The 21,619-nt window shown below is 27.8% G+C and overlaps 1 protein-coding gene across 1 annotated transcript; it reads left to right on the top strand.

Moving 5' to 3' along the window:
• Window positions 1-4,014: 4,014 nt before the first annotated feature.
• Window positions 4,015-13,355, top strand: LOC129961826 (uncharacterized). The gene is made up of 5 exons (XM_056075407.1): window positions 4,015-4,148; window positions 5,483-5,591; window positions 10,125-10,255; window positions 11,381-11,525; window positions 13,012-13,355. The coding sequence occupies exons 1-5, from the start codon at window positions 4,112-4,114 to the stop codon at window positions 13,199-13,201; spliced, it is 612 nt and encodes a 203-aa protein (XP_055931382.1). The 5' UTR covers window positions 4,015-4,111; the 3' UTR covers window positions 13,202-13,355.
• Window positions 13,356-21,619: the final 8,264 nt, after the last annotated feature.

Genomic DNA, 21,619 nt, shown 5'->3' with positions numbered 1-21,619 from the left:
TTCCTAGTTAATAATGACATATGTGTAAATCTGATTTTCATTCCGATTACTGTACAGTTATTCTAAAATAATTTTGCGCTATATTATTCAGGGCTAACAATATAAATTCAGTAAAAAAAACAGATTACTTTTAACTATTCAGAAAATAATAATAGAAAATTAAAACCAAAATTGTCCAAAAGTGGTAGAAATAAATTTTTTCGCATGTGTATATCATTAATGATTTTGTTGGGAGTATACTCATTTCTATCTTCTATCTCACATCACCTCAAATTAAAGATTAGGAAAGAAAATCTTGACTAAAAACTCAAATTTTCTGAACAAGTTATCTATAATACATATAAAAAATATTTCAGTTTCAAAAGAGGATTTTGAATTATTAAAATAAAATAAGACTTTCTAATTTTAAATGAAGGCTCTTCTTAATAGCATATTTCAAAAAATATCCATTCGATAACAATAATTTGCACAAGTCGGTTAAAATTAAAATAACTATATTCGGAAATTTAAAATTCCATTTCTACAGAGCGGATCTGAATAAAACTTCGTATATTTGTTACCTAGAGCAGGGGGCCGAGTCTCTGTCAGAAAATATAGTTTAAATGTCACCAACAGTCAGAAAAAAAGGAAAGTAACAGGGAAAAAAAGGGAAAGTAACAATTAAAAAAAAACAAAATTTCTGTACACAATTGTGCTCTATGAGCCCATCTTGTTGATCAATAATATGCTAAAAGTGTACCACCTCGTTATCAACGGTTGCACTAAACATTTTAGCGGGGATTAAGAATACATTTCGAACGATGCTGGCTTTCAAGTCTGTTTCATTAGTTGCAATCTCGTGATAAACGTGATCTTTGAGAAAACTTCACAGGCAGAAGTTGCAAGGATTCAAATGTAGTTACTCTGCTGCCATATAAATGGGAAAGTACATCAGATGACACTTTCATCAGAAGAGTAAGCTTAAATCACGTTCTTTACACGTCTTGCCGTATGATCAGTTTCATCGTTTTGCTTAACACTGTGGTGACCAACACCCACTTTGCTTTAATCAAAGGACAACCTGATCCTCCAGAAGCCAGTTGTATCTAGTACTGGTGACTGTATACCTACCGTTCGCTGATAATTGTACACCTACCGAACCTTTACACTGCAATTTCATCAAAGAAGCATTGGTCAGCAACGAAATTTGCCGTGAATTTTCACCATACCCCGATGCATGGCGAATGTAGTGGCCTTCATGAGTATTGGTGGAAACTCATATATGGCAGTTCTCTGTGTTCTCAGCACCATCTAAATGAAAATTAGCTTCGTTTTCTTTATAAGATATGCGGTGGCTAGTACTGATGCACTTATATTTCTTGCCAAAAAAAACGCAAGTAGAAATCAAAACATGCAGAGTAATCATGCAGTTTCAATTATGGTTCGAAATGCATCTTGTAATTATATAACTTCAGAATTTTAAGTAAAATCATACTTACGATTGCTCATGGAATGCTCAATGCTCGTTCTATTGAGCGGTCATTTACAATAGCACTCTAAGAAATTACAGATGTTTCAATTGTTGCAATTGCGGCTTCCTCCACAATTTCTGGCTCCGTTACACGTTATTCTCTCACCGGTGCAACATCCAGATTACCGGTATCTTCAAATACAAGCATAATGCCTTTAACTGCATTTTCGGACATGGATCATTTCCTTAAATGTTTTATCCGACGGTAAACATTGAGCAAGCATGGAACATTCTGATAAAGTAGCTTTACAATTAATGATGACGCTTTCATTGTCAGTGGCATGTTCTATGCGGACGAATGGTTTCTTCGAACAATATGTATTGCCTTTATAGAAAAATTAAATAAACTACTCATTAACATATGGTTTTAATGCAGTACAGAGCCATCAATTGGGAAAGTTTCAAATTATTTTTTCCGAAGGAAACGTCTTCCCCATGGTCTAAGTAGCAAATATAAGAAGTTTCATTAGAATCGATGTACAGTTTCTGTAACAATTCTACATTTTAATATAATATCTAAATTAAAACTAATGAATACATATATATCTTGGCAGTTCATAAGGTAGCCTGTTTATTTACAGATGATCTTTTATTTAATTTGCTGTATAATCTCCATGAAGCTACAATACATTTTATTCAAAGTATCCGAAACATGTTCAGAGTGATTTGAAAAAGGAAAAATTTATATCCAGTTATATTTCCATTTTCTTACTTACTTCCATTTTCAGTAGCGAATAAGGACACAATGTAATCTAAGAAGGAAATATTCAACAAATTTATCCAATTGATTGCTAAAATGAAATTATAAAGGAAAGTATTGTAAGAATAATTTCTTGCGTCTTTATAAATTGAAATGTTTCCAAATTTATTTCCTTATAGATCCCCAATTTCTATAGATTATAAAAATAGTTGATGTCTTAAATTTGGCATTCTATATTTCAAATATCCTAAATTTGCTTAGTGCTTGAAGTAGTAGTATCTGTAGGTTCTGACATCCGCAAAGTTTGGAGAGGATATGAAATAAAATTCTTGTCTCAAATTGGAAGTCGAAGGAGATTCCGTTCTTTTTAGGGTGGGAGGAGGGAAGATATAAGGAAAATAATATTTCATACTTCTCCACCATTTCCTCATAAATTTCTGAAAATTTGGTACTAAAAGAGTGGGAGAAAGTATTTGAAATCAGTAGTTCAAAATTGTCTTCCGGCTCATAACTTTTATTTGATAATGAAACTGAAAAATAATATGCCAGACACTTATAGTGCAAAAGTAATTATGTTTAATAGGCTTAATTTGATTCATAGTCTATCCTCAATGGTAAGGAAATTATGGAGGGAAAAAAAGCAATACATTTCAAAGGCAGTAATTTTTCTATTATTGAAAGATTTCATCAAGATCATTCAAATAGTGTTGAATGCTTGGATTTGGAAAATGTAATTCGTGCGACTGAATACAGTATCGGAGTCATCAATTTATTGAAATATCGAAGTTATTTAGATGATTTTAAGTATGTTATGATCCAGAACAGCGCTTTATTTTTATTTGATGGGTTAATGTTGTTACTTTATCATCACTATTATTTTGTGAATTTCATTAGCTGATGCTTCTTTATTTAACTATTTTTTAACCGTTGATCTTCTTTATTATATAATTATTTTATGATAATGTATAACATCTAAAAACTTTAACTTTTCAAGAAAAAATAAAAGAAAATTTTCTTTATTTCAGTCGTTTGCTTAAAAACCGAGGCTATTAAAATAATTGAAACAAAAGCGGGTATTTGTTTGCGAAAACATGCAAAAGTTGAAGCAAATATTTATACGTCCATCTATCCATCTTTGGCGAAAATACAAAAAATTGTTAGACACAAACCTATTAAATAGGTTCATATTTACTTTTGGAAGTTGAAATTGCATCCATGAGTGATTTTGTATTTAACATCATCATACAATGATGAACATAAAGAATGCATTTTGAAACGGAATATCTTCCCTTTGACAAATTTCGTCCAAAATTTGAAAAAAAAAATGCGAAGATTATAGACTTGAATCTATTACTATTTCAGATATACGCGAATAGATGATCCGACAGACATTAAATTCTTTAACTGATTTGTTCTAAAATTTATCACAGATTTATAGTTTTGTTGATAAAACTAAACACCAGGTTTTATCAATCTAGCGCTTTGCATTTCTGAAATGTCATGCCCTTATACGCATCAACAGAGAAACAGTTTTATTATCGAGAAGAAAGTTCACGACTACAGGGATTCATAAAAATCTAGAGGTCGAATATTTTGCAGATTATAATATCTTCTCTTTGTAAATGTCATGCATAAGAAAATAGGAATGAGAAGTTCTGAGAATAGGGATTAGAAATTTTTATCTTCAGTTTGTTTATTTAAATTAGATCAAAGAGTCTGAAACACAGACGGGCCCGAAAACAAGTCGAACTTTAAGAAGAATTTCTGAGCGGAAGTAGGATTAATATTCTGGAAGGGAACTAACATTTCCGCATTAGACGATAAGAATAGAAAAGCCAAATCGCAAAACCCTCGGAAATTATTTATTAAACTAGTACCGACAAGTGATTGCAAGTGTCGCCATGCAGCTGAAGGTTGTTGTCCTTCTTGTAGTCTTTGGTATGAATTGTCTCTTTCAATATGCCTTTTCAGCTATATTCATAAAAAAAGGAGCGGAAATTAGATAATATTATTTTAAATTATTCAAAATATCAATAAAAACTATGGAATTCATTCTTTCGTTTTAAAAATACTAATATTTTTTTTGTAATTTTCAAAATTCAAAGCTTATTACAAATACAAAACATTAAATATTAGCTATCAGTTATATTCGGTTTCTTTGTTATAAAAGTTGAATTTTATAAATTGCAATTTCAATATAAGTGTCTTATCTAAAAATTAAAAAAAGTCTTTGAAAGCTTTATGTAACTTCAAAATTTAACAAATCGAAATATAAAAATACTAATGAAAAGTTACCAATTCTCATAAAAATGATGTAATACTTTTCAATTTTGTATTCATATATTCTTAGAAAACAATTAGACAATTAAGATAATAACCTGGACCTTAAGTCTTTTATTAAATAAAAGATGTTTTTTGAAACATTTTTCTTATATTTTTTTTCTCAAAGAAAAGGAAACTTTTAGAATAATACATGATCAATGCAATGAACAATTATACTTGGGAATATTTTCTTATTGGCTGTTGTTGTTCAATGTTGTCTCTTGGCTCAATTTGTCCTAGATCGACGAGATTTGGTACTAATATATTTTGATGTGCGGGAATAGAGATATATTTATTTTAGTTTTCAATATATTTTTAACTAACATGAGACTAGGCGTGATTTTAAAAGTTTTATATAATAATTTTGAAAATATTATTCTACAAAATGGATTTTTATACTATTTCAAATTTTAAAAAGTTTATGGTACCAACCTAGGTTTTCAATTCAAAGTTTAATTTTGATTATGAAGATAAGATTCAATCATTTTTCCTTGTATATTTTGCACTCATTCATAAAACTTTACTTAAATAGGATGAATCAGAAATAGATCTTGAGATGAAAGATTATAATTCAAATATATTATTGAACTTATTGCGTATTAAGAATTTATTGCAATGCATATAAGAGAAATATTCCTCTGAATTTAAATAAGAATAAGCATAATTCATTGTTTATTAGTACTAACAGTTACTGGCAGTTAATTAATGTATCCACACGGATACATTAAGACCATGGGTCGAATTGCCTCCATTTCTATGATGAGTCGTACCTCCTACGAGAGGATGTCTTCGTTCTGTGATCGTGGTAATGATCATTTACTTTCTTCGCGCACTTACACAGGGGGAGGGTAGCATTCACATAATTACAATTTAATTACAGCGCAGTTTTGAGTCGAATATTGTTACGAAGTAAGCTAATTAGCTAATTTGCAACTACTGCCTATTTTCAGCTTTTGTAAGAGCAGAAGAAGAAACGTGTGGTGAAGAAAAGGCTGGTGAATGTGTAGTGAAGCTCTTATCCAGTATTTTAGAAGAAACCACGGATGAACAAGACTGTGCGTAAGTTGAAAGATTTTACTTGAAGAAAAGTATTCAATTACTATAAATTGGGAATTGGACATAGCACACTCATAACCGACAAGACATGAGCCTAATCTATAGTTATTGTAATTAAAAGAGATTTAAAAAATCTAATCGTTTTTAATCCTTCTTAAGTTTTATATTATTTTATCCTTTTTCCTTTCATTAATTTTATTATACGCTATGAATTTATTGAATTATTCTTGGTTGTCCCAGAAGCTGCAGCTTTTCAAATATTTTGAGTGCTTTCCTTAGAAAAAAAAATATGATGCCAGGTCCCTTTTCTCGTATAATTTCACTCCTAATTCAATAAAATAATTTTTTAATAAGTTTTACAAATATTAGAAAAATTTAGAAAAAATATTAATATTGTTTGCTGTAAAACTTTTATCAGAAAGGTTGAATTGTTTATACGAGCTATTAAATTGTTGTGGTAATGATTACTGCGAAAATGAAATGAAAATTTCAAGTCTCTCTGCAAACTCCTTAGGTACGGAGTTGCAAAACATTTATTTTTGTACCCGAAAGGTATTTGCAATATATCTGCTTTTCAAACAGTTTCATAACCTTCATACTCTCAAAAGATTTCCAAACTCTCAAATTTAGCATATCTCTAAAAGCAGATTGAATCTATTATTTAGTTTGCAAGTTTCCTGGTCTAATATTATCTCACTCGTTCCCCTACAGAATTGCAAACCAAATATTCTCAACAATGTAGATTTCAACAATTTTTTTAACATACAATTCTAGTATAATGTACTAGATTACAATTCATATCAAGCGAATCTTGTGAACAAAATTATCTATTAAACAAAACTATTATGTATAAGTCTGACCTCTGGTATTCACTCCATGCTCCTACGGTAATCTTAAAAGTAGAGTGGCAGAGGATGTTGTCTGAAGAAGATCTCTGAGTTGAATCAATCATGATCAAACAAACGGTGGCGGATATGTAATAACTGCTATGAATAACATTTATAATCATATCTTATTACCGAATCTTATGTCTTATCCACGATAACGTCTCTGTCAGTTCTTCATTTTATTGACAGCAACTCTGAAGCGTATGCAACAAAATCTTCAATTGCCTTTATTCATAGTTTTTTTACACATTTCTTACGCACATTGTGAAATGCATACATTATTTCTTAATCTTCTTTTGTCTTTTCGTAAAGATAAATGCATTGCCTAAAGTTTCCTTTTTTTTCTGTATGTGTATGTCGGTTTTCAACTTTTTTCTACAGCAAATATTGTCTGTCTTGTTGCTACTTTTTACCGTAGAAAGTACTTATTTGTAATCTTTTAGAGTTATAATTTTTTTTCAAATTTAACGCATTTTTAAATTATTAAGTAGAATTCACCACAGAAGTGAGTTCGAAATCCTAAAATTCACCTATGCATTGAATCCTAGTTATCAAAACATAATTGAGGTATATGTGTTCACAGTAAATTTAATAAATTTGGATTTTTATTGAATAGATTAATCTCTTCATCTCCATTTCTCTTGCTTTATTACAGCAAAAATGTCATTTTTTCAAAATATTCCAAGTAGTTATCAAATTAATGATTATTATGGAATCTTCCTCGAAGGCTTGAAAAGTAACTTTAAGATGCTCTTGAAATATATTTAAATTATAGATGGCTAACACAAAAACAAGAAGTTAAACTTCCTTAACCTGTTAAGCCTAAAAGCTGTATTTCTCAGGCTCAGTTTCATTTTATAACATATATTATATTTTTATTCCTTAAAAAATTTCCGAGTATTTTGCAAAACTAGAAGAACATTAAAGAGTATCGCTATTACCTGATAAATAATGTTTCAGCTAACATAGACCTAAAATAAAAAGAATCATAAGTCTGTAAAACACATCAATCTTTCATTACATTAGTTTTGCACATTATTAGTTGAGTATTTATTTCGTTTTTTATTGGCCATTAAGGTCAGAACTTGTATGTCTGGCCGTACATTTAAAATTGCACCAAACTCCAAATCAGTTAAATCGCTATGTAAATAATATTAACGTTAATTTAATGTCTATATCTCTATTATCTATTCAATGTTATGAATATTTAATTATGATTCTTTGTGATAAATTGCATGTTTTATCATGTCCACTAAAAGGAAATTAGTAACAGTTTCAATATATGAACTTAACTATCAATTTAAGGATAGAGATGATGTTAAAATGGCATTTAGAAAAGGAACAAAAACTACTGAATTATATTTGAAATATCATATAACAAAAGAAAACTTCAAATAAAGGCATGATTGCTTTAAAAAAATAGTGAGATTCAACAGCTAGAAATGATCGATCTTCAAAGCAACTTCTTATGAAAAACTCATAAAAAATTATTTTGCCTATTCATATTAAAACACCTTATAAAAGAAAGAATAACAGTTTCAAGAAATGTTTGATTTTTCAAAAAAACTAATGACCTATAAAAATTTATATCTCCATTCTAAATAAATTGTTAAAAAATTAAATTTTAAATTACTATAATTTTTTTATTTAGACATGATTATTTATGGATTTAAAAAATTTGATCTTGAATAACTAATCTAAAATTCTTTAATTAATTTTTAAATAAAATTTTATATGAACTTCACGTGAGCTCATAAATTTTGAGACATAAAAAAATGCATTGCACATTATTTTATTAAATGTAGGATATATATTTAAAAAAACTGTTAGTACACTTAAATTGTCTATGTTTATGATGAAAGAATATAATACACACAGGTGTGTCTGTGTGTGTCTAATTAACAAAGATTATATTAATCTTTTGTGTTATAACTTAAATTAAATTACATCTTTATACATTTAAAACTCGGGAATTATTACACTCTAGATGTCATTCAGATGAACAGTTCAAAAGCAAGAATTCAGAAACAGACTATTAAGTTTAAAAAAACTGTTAGTACACTTAAATTGTCTATGTTTATGATGAAAGAATATAATACACACAGGTGTGTCTGTGTGTGTCTAATTAACAAAGATTATATTAATCTTTTGTGTTATAACTTAAATTAAATTACATCTTTATACATTTAAAACTCGGGAATTATTACACTCTAGATGTCATTCAGATGAACAGTTCAAAAGCAAGAATTCAGAAACAGACTATTAAGTTTAAAAAAACTGTTAGTACACTTAAATTGTCTATGTTTATGATGAAAGAATATAATACACACAGGTGTGTCTGTGTGTGTCTAATTAACAAAGATTATATTAATCTTTTGTGTTATAACTTAAATTAAATTACATCTTTATACATTTAAAACTCGGGAATTATTACACTCTAGATGTCATTCAGATGAACAGTTCAAAAGCAAGAATTCAGAAACAGACTATTAAGTTTAAAAAAACTGTTAGTACACTTAAATTGTCTATGTTTATGATGAAAGAATATAATACACACAGGTGTGTCTGTGTGTGTCTAATTAACAAAGATTATATTAATCTTTTGTGTTATAACTTAAATTAAATTACATCTTTATACATTTAAAACTCGGGAATTATTACACTCTAGATGTCATTCAGATGAACAGTTCAAAAGCAAGAATTCAGAAACAGACTATTAAGTTTAAAAAAACTGTTAGTACACTTAAATTGTCTATGTTTATGATGAAAGAATATAATACACACAAGTGTGTCTGTGTGTGTCTAATTAACAAAGATTATATTAATCTTTTGTGTTATAACTTAAATTAAATTACATCTTTATACATTTAAAACTCGGGAATTATTACACTCTAGATGTCATTCAGATGAACAGTTCAAAAGCAAGAATTCAGAAACAGACTATTAAGTTTAAAAAAACTGTTAGTACACTTAAATTGTCTATGTTTATGATGAAAGAATATAATACACACAGGTGTGTCTGTGTGTGTCTAATTAACAAAGATTATATTAATCTTTTGTGTTATAACTTAAATTAAATTACATCTTTATACATTTAAAACTCGGGAATTATTACACTCTAGATGTCATTCAGATGAACAGTTCAAAAGCAAGAATTCAGAAACAGACTATTAAGTTTAAAAAACAACTGTTTATAAACTATTATATAAAAAAATGCCAATTCTATTTCAAAACCAATGAACACTGAAATGTTAATGCTTTTTTTTTGTTTCGTTAATACAAACTCAGACAATTAGCGCTTTGGTCTCTTTGTTGTGATTTTTGTATTGTGATTTGTGTATTGAAACGCAAAGTAATGCGAAATATATTAAGTTACATATATTACATATAGAGTAATAGATATAGAGTATATGATATAGAGTAATAGATATAGAGTATAGACATTAATTGCTTTCTAAAGTTTTTACTTACTTAGTGCCCGAAATTTGTATTTATGCCGCATAATTAAATTTCAACTGTATATTTAGTTAAAAAAAATTAATGTCTTTCCATCAAGCAAAATTTAAAAAATTTCCAATTTATTGTGAGAATTTAATAATTTTATTTCATTGCTTCAATGAAATGTTATAATCCCCATTTCAATCTGCAGGACACTGGCTGAGGCGTCAAGTTGCCTGGAAGAAGCTGCTAAAGAATGCACTGAAGAAACAAGAAATGAAGAGATTGAAGGCGGAAGACAATTCCTCAAAATATTGGAAGCAACAAATTGTCCTCCTGGAGGTAGGAATGATTGCTAATTGGGTCACATAAATAAATTTACCATTTTAAAATTTATTTATTTTTTATTTCAAGGACTCGGTACATTGAAAATTTCGTAAAAAATCGATCAAAATATCGATTTTCTAATTTTGAGTGAAAAATTATCCTTAAACCTTTGACTTATTAATCTGAAGATTCCAATGCAATCGGAAAAGTATTTCGTGTGGTATGGAATTATTTTATGGAATCAAACTTGCAATTTTATTGTGTTGAAAACTTCAAAGCTGTTTTTCTCAATTTGCTTTTTGTTGTCAAAATAATTTCTGCTACAAAATGTCAAAAATCAATCACATTTTATTGTAATTGCATAAATCTTTTTCTACTGACTCTTAAATGCAGGATTAATATAATTGGGAATGGATTTGTAAAATTTGTTATTAGAAATTTTTCTAAAGATATTGAAATTGAAAGAATCTCATATTTTTCAATCCGTAAAATTTTGATGAATTTTTTAGGCAGAAACTAATATGGATATCAAAAATAGGATCTCTAATTCTTTTCAATACATTGTGACTTCCCTTTGAAAAAATTTGAGGAAAAAGTATTGAAATTGTACGAGAAAAAGATTTAAAAAAAAGGATTGATATTTTTTTTAAAATTAAAATAATTAACTTTTTTTTTTTGGATAACGAGTCCCCTTCACTAGCTTTTAGTTTTTGATATAACGTAGTATTTTACCATTTCATCACGGTATAAAATAATGAATTATTCAAAATACCTCACTAAATGTAAAAGAATATTTTGAAAATTGTTATTTTTACTACAAGCTTTTACTTAATTTCGTTTGACAGAAATACATACTAATTATTTGTTACTCGTTTTTACTCAATTCTTTATGCACTACAGCTCTAAAATGCTCCAAGTTCCAAATAAGACATATTTTAATATTTTCAAAACTAAATTGTATAAAATACTAACTTGTTCAGAAAATAAGAAATATTTCATAAATTCCTGTTATTACACATCTTGCAGTGACAATTGTCCTTTTTTACATTAATGTCGAACCATTTCAATAGTACTACTTCTTAAGCATATATTGCATCACAGATTTTGAAAATTAAGAAACTTGGACCAAACAATTTGCAGAACTCCCCGATGACGTTGAAGAGTGTGTAAACGAGCTAGAACCGGAGTTGATGGCATGTATTGATGATGGTGTGGCAGAAATTCTGGAACAAGTCTTAGATTTGCCAGAGGAGACAGAAATTAATGAAGACGAAATCAAATGTGGGTGAGTATCAATACTGAATGAAATTTTGTTTATTGTAACTCCTATGTCAGCCTTACAGAGACCAAAGGAGCTGATGTATGTTTTTGAATTTTAAAATTCTGATCCCCTTTTGAAAATTTCCTTTTTAATAATTAAAGAAATACGTTATCTATTGCATTTAATTTTTATAATCTAAAATAATTTAATAAAGCAGTTTTGTGCAGTTATCATTTTATTATGAATTCCAAAGCTCCGCAATATTTTAGTTATAAGGTCACTCGGACAGTTCCAAATTCCTAAAATGTATCCTTTATGAGAGCTTAGTGGGTACTTAATATAATTTCAAGGGTTAAATTTCCTCTTTATATGATCCAGAAATTAAAGAGAGAGAAAGATCCGGAAAAGCATCGTCCTGTCACTGTGGTCACTATTTGAAATTACAAGTTCCATCCCAAAAATACTTTCGTTTTCTTTCAAAGCTGTCAGCAAAAATAACTATATTTATATAACTATATTTTTTAATAAAATTTATACAACCCTAATCGAAATTTATAATTCTTATTTATGTGGGTATATAAGTTATTGTTATTTGTACATAAAAAATATAGGTAATATCAAAAAATATTTAAAATTGTTCCTGTAAAATAAAGAAAATTCCAAATTTTAATATAAAATGCACTATCATTGAAACTTGCTTTTGTTCCTTTTCATCTAATAAGCCCTATAAAAATATATATTTTAGCGAATTAAAAGATTCATTTATTAAAATAATATAGAAAATATAACACTACATTACATAAACCAATGTACATTTGAATTATAAAATGAGTATAAATCCTTACTACGTATTTCAAGAATCAAGCAATGGCGAACAAATTTTAAAGTGTGTCATTTTGAAACCTTGCTACTCTTTCTAGTTATATAGTTGGATGCCTAAAAATATAAATAGAAAATTAGAGAAATGCATTGTAAAACAAACAGAATAGTGTAAAGACTCGAAAAAGGTAAGAATTATATATCTAACAAAGTTCGAATAATATTTTGTTCAGGAAGCTGTTGAAACTGCAGAAAATGCAGTTATTATTCGAGTGCATATCTGAAATTCTTAACTGTAAGCTGCGCCGTATCTGAATGTGACTCAATCAGGATACACGGGTATTAAATCTCTGCATGTTGCTCGCATTCTCTTTCTTAGCTTCTTCTTCAACTAGATGGATATTCTTCTAGATGGATCTTCAAACCATCTAGATGTAGCTTTGAGGCTTTTCATATTTCCTATAAAATATAAATAAATATTGTTTGCTAAATTGGACGTGTGAGTCCAAAACAGTCTTAACAAATCATCAAGAATTATAACATAATGGATCCAACCATGAGATCAAGTTACGAAAAATATTAAATTAAAATTATAACCAATTATTAATGTGGTTAAGCAAATGATTGTCAAAGGCGCCTGGTATGAAATAAATGACAGAACAATGATTATTTAATCTTTTTGTTTTTTCAGAATGTACGAAGCTATTGCCAGATGTGTTGTGGCAAAAATAGAGAACAAATGTGGCGAAGAGGCCAGCTTGGCAGCGTTGAATGAAATGATGAACGATGAAGAAATAAAAGAAAGTTGCAAAAAAGGCACAGAAGGTGAATCCGCTCTTGGTGGGCTAATGCTCGATTTGGCGAAAAAAAGAAGGAAATAAGATTTTATCGCAAAAAATCACAATTTATATCATTCGAGGCAATTCTGAAAGCTAATGTCATTCTAATTCTTTACGTAATTACTTATAGTACTTTATTGCCTGTCTGCTTGAATTCTTTTTAAAATATAAAATATTTTTTTTTAATTCCTTGGAATACCGATTGTGATTGTTTTATTTTTAAATATAAATAACATTTAGTTCTAAATAGTTCAGTTAAATTTATCAGTAATTTATAAAATAATGATGGCAAAATGGAACATAATGGAACAAATGATGGCAAAAATGAATATATATTTCTGGAATTGGTATTTGTATTTTCAAGTAATCAATTTCCCAATTTTAGTTTCATCAAATAGAGGATATTTAAGGAATGCAGAAATGTATAACAGATATCAAATAGAAAAGTTGAAAGCTCATTAATTAACTTTTAAAAATGCTGTTTGCAGGAACCACTGACATCAAGATAAATTGCTTAACATTTTCTCAATTTTTTTTTTTTTTTTTTTTTAAAGTTTCGGTAAGCATAGAAAACATTTCTTCACTTGTAGTCATATTAAATCTTATGGTGCACAACTTGCAAACAATATGAATTTGTAGAAAAAAATTGTTATTTCTAATGAGTTGTTTAATTTTAAGAGGTTATTTATAAGGAAATAGGTATTTTTTTATAGTTTTAAGTTACATAACATTCAATATTTTGTTGATTTTTATTTTAACTATATTAAAGTGTTTTCTGTAAATAAGCAATCTATATTTACATACTTCATCAATTTTTGAATAACTTTATTCATAATAATTTTTTCTGAATCTATCGATTTGTGGTTATAAATTTGAAGATTATAGCATCGCAACATATATTCTTTTCTACCATTAAAAGACAAATACTTTAAGAAACAAATATTTTTTTTTCTATTTTTATAACGAAAACAACTTTTTTTTTTTAACTATATAAAATTTTACATAAGATGTAAAAATTTATTTTCAAAAGAAAAAACCTTTGTTTACAACTGATTTCACTCCCAAGATCATTCTGACATTTTAAACTTCCACTTTTAAAATCCACAAATTTATTAAATGTACAGTAACAGCATTATAGGATTAGAATTTAAATAAAATTGATATTTAATTTTTACTTTTTAATGTTTAAAAAAATCCAATAATAATGCTGTTATCCATTTTTATCTGAGGCCATTAAATTATTTGCATTCATAACATTTTTTATAAAATTATATAAATATATATGCATCTGTGTTTGAACCAACTATTTTTCAATTTCTTCACATTTAATTCCACTTAAACTCTACATATAACAATATTAAGGATATAAGAGTCATATATATTTAATTCATAAATAAAAATTCAAGAAAATTATATAAAAAATGCGCTTTTAACTTTTAAAAATATCAGAATAGTTCAGCAATATTTTATCACATTTATGATCAGTGCCATTATTATTTAAATTTAATATCAATAGTACTGAGATATAATCTTAAGAGGCAATTTAACTAATATGAAAATAAACTTCTCCACGTTTAAGTGTATTTCCATCACCCTGACACCAGCCAAATCGAAAAATAACAAAACGCTGGGGAAAGAGAAAATATTACAAAACATGGATATAAAACATTCATATAGCAAAAGTTGTCAAAAGATATAAATGATAAAATTGTTATTAGTTTCAATTCTTAATAATTACATATAATCATTTTCTTCGCTTTATTGTCATTAAGTTTCTTTGAATAAAAGAAGAGAGTAGATACACTAAAAATATAATTTATCTGTAGAAAAAGAATTCTGAACGATAGAAAAATTCATCATTTATACTGGTGAAAATCACATAATTTAACAAGTTATACAATTTCTATTATTGGAAATCTAGGAAAAGAAGATGAAGAACAATAATTTATCTTGTAAATGTAATTTAATTTCACATTTATTTTTCATTGAAATTTTTCTAAATATTTTAAAATAAAAATTAATTTTTAAAAATTATAGTTTTTCTTCGCAATGATGACATTAATTTTATCTCAAGAATCTCTTGGTTAAGTAATAATTGGGCGATTTCATCTCACATTTCTGAAATCTATAATCGGAAAACTTTCCAAAAAATTTCAATGAACTCTAAGTCAAAACTTCTTCAAATAATCTTCTTATTCTATCGCAAAATCTTTAAAATATGAGATCTGGGTTAATATTAATACGTTTACTGAGCCTTGTGGCCAAACAAAGTTTTAAATTCGTATCTTTAAAAATAGATACTTAAAAGTTTCTAAAACATGTTAATTCGTAATATATAAGGATTTCTGAAAATTATTCGAAGCTATACAGGGTGTCTCAAAAACCTTGACCGCGGCTTTTATTCCTTAAATATTAATCGTAGACATATGCTGTAAATTACAAAGTTGCGTAAAAACAGGTGCAAAATGTTATAAAATCGATTAAAATTTTTAGGGGATTAAACTCCAAAAAATACAAAATTTAAATTTTTATACGGACCCCGTACAAAAAAATTCTCAATGAGTAAAATGTGCCCCATTCTCTAATAAGGTCATGTACAGAATTTTAGAATTTTATCATGAAAATTCTCAAAAATATGTTAAAACAAAGTTGGAGGAGGATCAATCACAAATTAAAATGCAAATTTTTACAGCTTCAGTGCAGATGACGTGACGCAGGAATGCATCATAAGAAAATTAAATATGCTTCATATCTTTAGTTTTAAATACACATTTTAAAATCTATACTTCCTGAAAAATACTTTAAAATTTTATATCATGAATTACAGAATAACTTAAAAATAGCACAGTCAGTGAACTTGTAAAAAATCTTATGCAATCTTTCATTGAAATAATCTTTCCAAATATATATATATATATATATATATATGTGTGTGTGTGTGTGTGTGTGTGTGTGTGTGTGTGTGTGTGTGTGTGTGTGTGTGTGTGTGTGTGTGTGTGTGTGTGTGTGTGTGTGTGTGTGTTATTTGTTATATGTAATATGTTACATATATATATATATGTTTTAAATGACGAGAACTCGAATACTTCAAAACATATTATTCAAATTCTTAATTAACTGTTCTTTAAAAGTGAGTAAATAAAATATAAATCTATATTCGATTAAAATAAAATAGTGAAAATGTTAATTTATATGATATGATGAATTTACATTTCGAATTTTCCAGTTATTTTTTGGCAATGTTCAAAATTTTGAATCTTCTAAGTACTTTTTCTTCTTCTAAGTAAGCTAACAAGTCGTCATTAATGTTATAAACTACAAAATAACGTTTATCATACAGTACGGATTTAATTCTTGACGTCATTTTGAATTTCGTTAAAAAAAATTTACATATTTGATTATTAACAGAGAATAAACTTTTTATTAAAAGAAATAGAAAACTGTTAAAATACATAAGCATATAAAAGCTACTAATCTTTGTATAAAATAGAAGCCAATTCTGTACCCGTTCTCATTAAACGAGTCTGTCTTAATGTGAATTCTCTTTATTTTGACTGAATTACTGTGAATTGCTATGAGTCTCATATATCGATGTTGTACGGCATTTTAAATAAAACCATCAATTACATGGAATATTAGAAAAAAAACTTTTCCATTTCGTATAGAAAGCAATGGAATGACTTGGTAGCTATGATGTAGCAATCAATCGATAAAGGGTGGGGGGAGCGTAGATACGCCGTATGTTCCTTATACATTGCCAAAGAGACATAGCTATTACATTTAAATCATATTTTAAAGTCTAACGTAAGGAAATGACAGAAAAAGCTCCACCCTCCAAAGACCATTTACTCTTGCTGAGCCATTGATGATAACTTGGGGAGAAAAATTATTCCATACATAGAACGCCTCTGACTTTTGTTACGCATTGCTTGGTAGCTCTTATCATCAGGATCGTAGCACGGCGTATTCACAATTCTATTTTAGAGGAAATTCTAACAAAAAATGTTTCTACATTGAGCACTATTTTTATTCATTCTGCAAATTCAAATCAATAGGCTAATACTCTCTCGAGATTTTCTGCAATAAGTCGTTTTCCATTAGCCTCGTCTTATTATAAAGTGAAACAAGCATACACGATATCTCTTTCCGAAAACTAATTGGTTTCAAAATTTAAGCTAATGGGAAATTTTGGGGTAAATATCATAAACTTAAGCATTAATCATGTTGATTTTTTTTTGAGTTATCATGTTCACTTATCAAGAGGTAATATCCTATGAATGAATTTCATAAAAATTTGCTTCAAATTTTACATTTGTAATAAAACTATGTCTAAACTTTGCTTTGAGTTATCTCATTCACGTTCATAAGGACAGAGAGATTTCCCTTTTGGAGAATTTTTCAAAAATTGATTGAAATCTGCATTTAACATTAATATATTTATCTTATATTTTAATATTGATATTTAATATTAAAATATCACATCAAATTTCGTCCTTCTTTTTTTAAATACTTCTACTTTTAATGATAATGTTCAAAACAGATAAATGCAATTTTTAAAAAAATATTTTTTACGGATTTATAGGGTGGAGATAAATTAAAATCTTAAGATATTTATTCTGGCAATTATAAAAAAACAGGAAAAAGATTTTTCAAGAATTTGTTAACCATACTGACACCAGCGAAATTTTGAAATTAAAAATAAAAGCTTTGTGCAAGTTTTTTTAAACCATATCCTTACACTTCAGGCCATGATTTAATATTAAATAATTTAACTGTCAGTACTTGATAATATGCACAAGCATTTTTGAAATGAGTGTTTCAAAGCATGTTGATTTTATTTTATACTAGCCGCCTTTGGTGACCAGTCGGTTCGCCAATCTTAATGTTCGTTTAAATTTTAATAATTAAATATTTTACGCAATTCCTACTTTAATAGATTCTTCATCAAAATTTATTAAAACTTCAAATTTTGATAGTCATATAATTCACTCATAATATTATAAAGGCCTTCAGTCATAACGTAATATGTATCTCTCTAAATTTTTGTTAGCTCTCTTAGAATTTATGCTTTAAATTAAAGTGGAAAGAATTAATCTGCAATTAATATAATAATATTTTTTACTGAAACAAAGCATTTTTTATAATATGATTACTGATAACAGAGTCACTGAGCGTTAAAACTTTATGGGCACTACAAAATATCTTTCTTAATTTATGTGATATCTCAAGCATTTGTCAATAAAATTTTCTCAGATTCATCATGAGCAGATCGATTTATTAACAATGTTTATTTTGAAATGCATCAAACACTAAGAAAATAAGAAAATAAAAGGAATCGTTTAAAATAATCGGTCGAAAACAGGTTAAAAAAAACTACTTAGAAAACGATGTACTTAAAACTATAAGCATATACAAAAAATATATAACTAACATAAATACAATTTAATTACAAAAGCATGCAACTAACCTAAAAATAAATTAAATAATTGAAAACAGGTTAAAAAATCTACTTAAAAAACGATGTACTTAAAACTATAAGCATATACAAAAAATATGTAACTAACATAAATACAATTTAATTACAAAAGCATGCGATTAACCTAAAAATAATTTAAATCAAGAATCACCTGTTCTTAATATTGTCAACAATCAGAACACAATGCGTATGCGTGAATTTTCAACGACAGTTACGGCAACGCAAATGCGTGAATTTTTCTACGCCAGTTGGGGTAACGCTATGCAGATTAGAAATTTTTAATTTCCTTTATTCGGTGTTATTTCAAAAGTATTTCAGAATGAATCTGAAAGATCGATTAATTAACAATGTTTAATTTTAAATGCATAAAACATTAAAAAAATAAACAGAATCGTTTGAAATAATCGGCCGAAAAATGTTAACCCTAGTCTCATTAATGTTGAGAAAAAAATCTGAAGCCTTACTCATTTGGCGTTGGGGAAAATGAAAAGATTTTTTGGCGGGAAAGTTAGTTTTTAATTAATAATTAAATTCTAATTAAAAATTCAAAAAAGTTACCCCAGGTGCACATTCCCGACCTACCAAATTTGGTAGCTGTAGGTCAAATGGTCTTTTCTGTAGAGCGCCAACACACACACACATTGAGCTTTATATATAAGTATAGATATAGATTAGCCGCTTTGAAGATCAACTGGTTTTCGGTGATTAATACATACCCAAATCTTAATATTTTATGTAACTTAATCTCTTCATAGTTCTTCAGTGAAACATTTTAAGCTAGAAATTTTTACTGTCATATAACTGATATATTATAGAAGCTTTATGACATTTAATCTCATTGCAATGGTTCATCAAACAATTAAGCGTATGATTTCTTCCCATCGTTGATAATCAAGAATGAAAGATTCTGCTTCTAGTGAAATTACTTCATCACAAAGGACAAATTAATATTCGAAATATAAAGTTTTATTTGACGCTATAATATCAAGGAACTTGACTTCTTTACGAAGGTTCATGTACACCAACAAGTGCAAGGCTATTACAATAAAAAGTCTATCGTGTCAATTTTAATTCGATACCTAAAAATACGTCTTTGAGGGAATCTTGAACATGATGGGAATGAGGAATAAACTTTATTCCCAGCACTTTAAACATGGGATTGGTGCGGAGAGAAAAAAAGTGCGACATTTTATTACAACGGTCAATTTTTTGTCATCTGAAATCTTTCTGAAAAATTCAAAAAAAGATATCTTGTAATGGAAACGTCAACTCAAACGATATATTTAAAATTTTTAAATCACATGATGATTTTGTGGATATTTTAAGTTTTGTCAAACAAATAACCTCATTTAGATATAATAAGTTGATGGATACGTTTATCTTTGATAAAGATATATTGTCAAATCATTATCTTTTTAAGAAACAGATATAATCAGTTTTAGAAAAAATAAAGAAATTTGAAAAATAAGTTTTTCTTACAAAATAATGCAACACCCTTATACTTTCGGCTAAATAGAGGAAAGACTTATTTCAGAAAAAAAATAGGTATGTTTACTTTTGCTAAATTGCTCCTCATTTGTTTTGTTACTTTAGCTTCAACCATTTTTTTTCATACAATATTTTTCTTCATATATACTGACATTTTTCTAAGAACTCTCAAAGTTTAACAACTTCAAATAATGTCGCTACAAGCCCAATTCAGCTTTCATTTGGGTTGATTAAATATGAACCTTGCTGAAGGGTCAACTTGGATCTTTGAATAAAAACTGAATATGATCACAGATCTTGGAATGTGAATAAAAACAGATCTTGATACTACTAAACAGATCAGCGAAAATTCTACCACCTGTATATGTGCCTTAAGGATGTCAAATCTGTGATTATGGATCAAATATTTTTTCATTGATCTGATTTGGATTTTAAAAAATGATATGTCAACTCATATTAAATTCTCTTCATCTGCTATCAATATGAAATCTCTTCTGATATTGGTCTTGTTTCATTCTTGTGTCAAAAAAAAAATCGCCATCTAGATTTCTCCTATCTTCTAATTTGGCATTTATTTTTATGAACAGTTACGCTTAAAACCTTCCTGTGTCTGAAAAGAATTGCCATTTTCAGAATTATATCTATCTCCATATCTGAGAATTCAGAGTTTGGTACGATCTTTTTATAAAATAAGTAAAGATGTGGTAGAAATATTGTACACAATCGATCAAAAAGAATACAAAATGTGTGTTCAGTTATTTTTATTTTAAGCAAAACTTAATACAAAACCAGTTATATTGCGAAAATGTGCTTGAAAGTTAAGGGAAGAACATTGAAGATTTGAAACAACGAAATTAGGCTATGCATCTGAATAAATTTCGTACGAAATGTGCATATTGATATAATGAAAAAAAAAATGTGAGGCGCATTTGTATACGCAATTTTTAAAACTGTGACATCGCGAGAAATAGACTATAAAATACTGTGTGCTAATGTAATATAGTGCATTTTTCTTTAGCTACGTACTGCAATGAACAGAATCGATGCAGAACCGACATCTGTTGAATAAAAAATTTGGCAGAGTTTTAGTTTGTTGATATAAAGACCCCATACCAAATTTTATCCTTGAAATTATTTCATTTTTTAATTATCCTACTTACGCACCAACAGACAGTCAGACAGCTACACAAGCACTAAAATTCTCTTTCTTATTCTAGAACTTCTAAGATATATAAGTTTTGGAACTCGAGCGATTTTCAGATGGAAAAAAAAAATCCCATCGTTTTCCTAAATATCGACGCATGCGTAATCTTATAGTCACATGATTGTTTATAACCTGCTTAAACTGGTTTTTAATGAAAAAAAAATTCTGGTCTTGAGAAAAAATTTTGGAACTTGATTAAATTAGGAAAAAAAAATAATGTTCTTACGTGAGAATTTGAAATTTGCGTTACTGGAAATTGTGATTTATAAACATTTGCATTCTTCATTTTTTC

The sequence above is a fragment of the Argiope bruennichi genome, chromosome 2, assembly GCF_947563725.1.
Source record: "Argiope bruennichi chromosome 2, qqArgBrue1.1, whole genome shotgun sequence".
Taxonomy (NCBI): Eukaryota; Metazoa; Arthropoda; class Arachnida; order Araneae; family Araneidae; genus Argiope; species Argiope bruennichi.
Note: the sequence above shows the minus strand (reverse complement) of the source record. Positions and strands in the feature narration are given on the sequence as shown.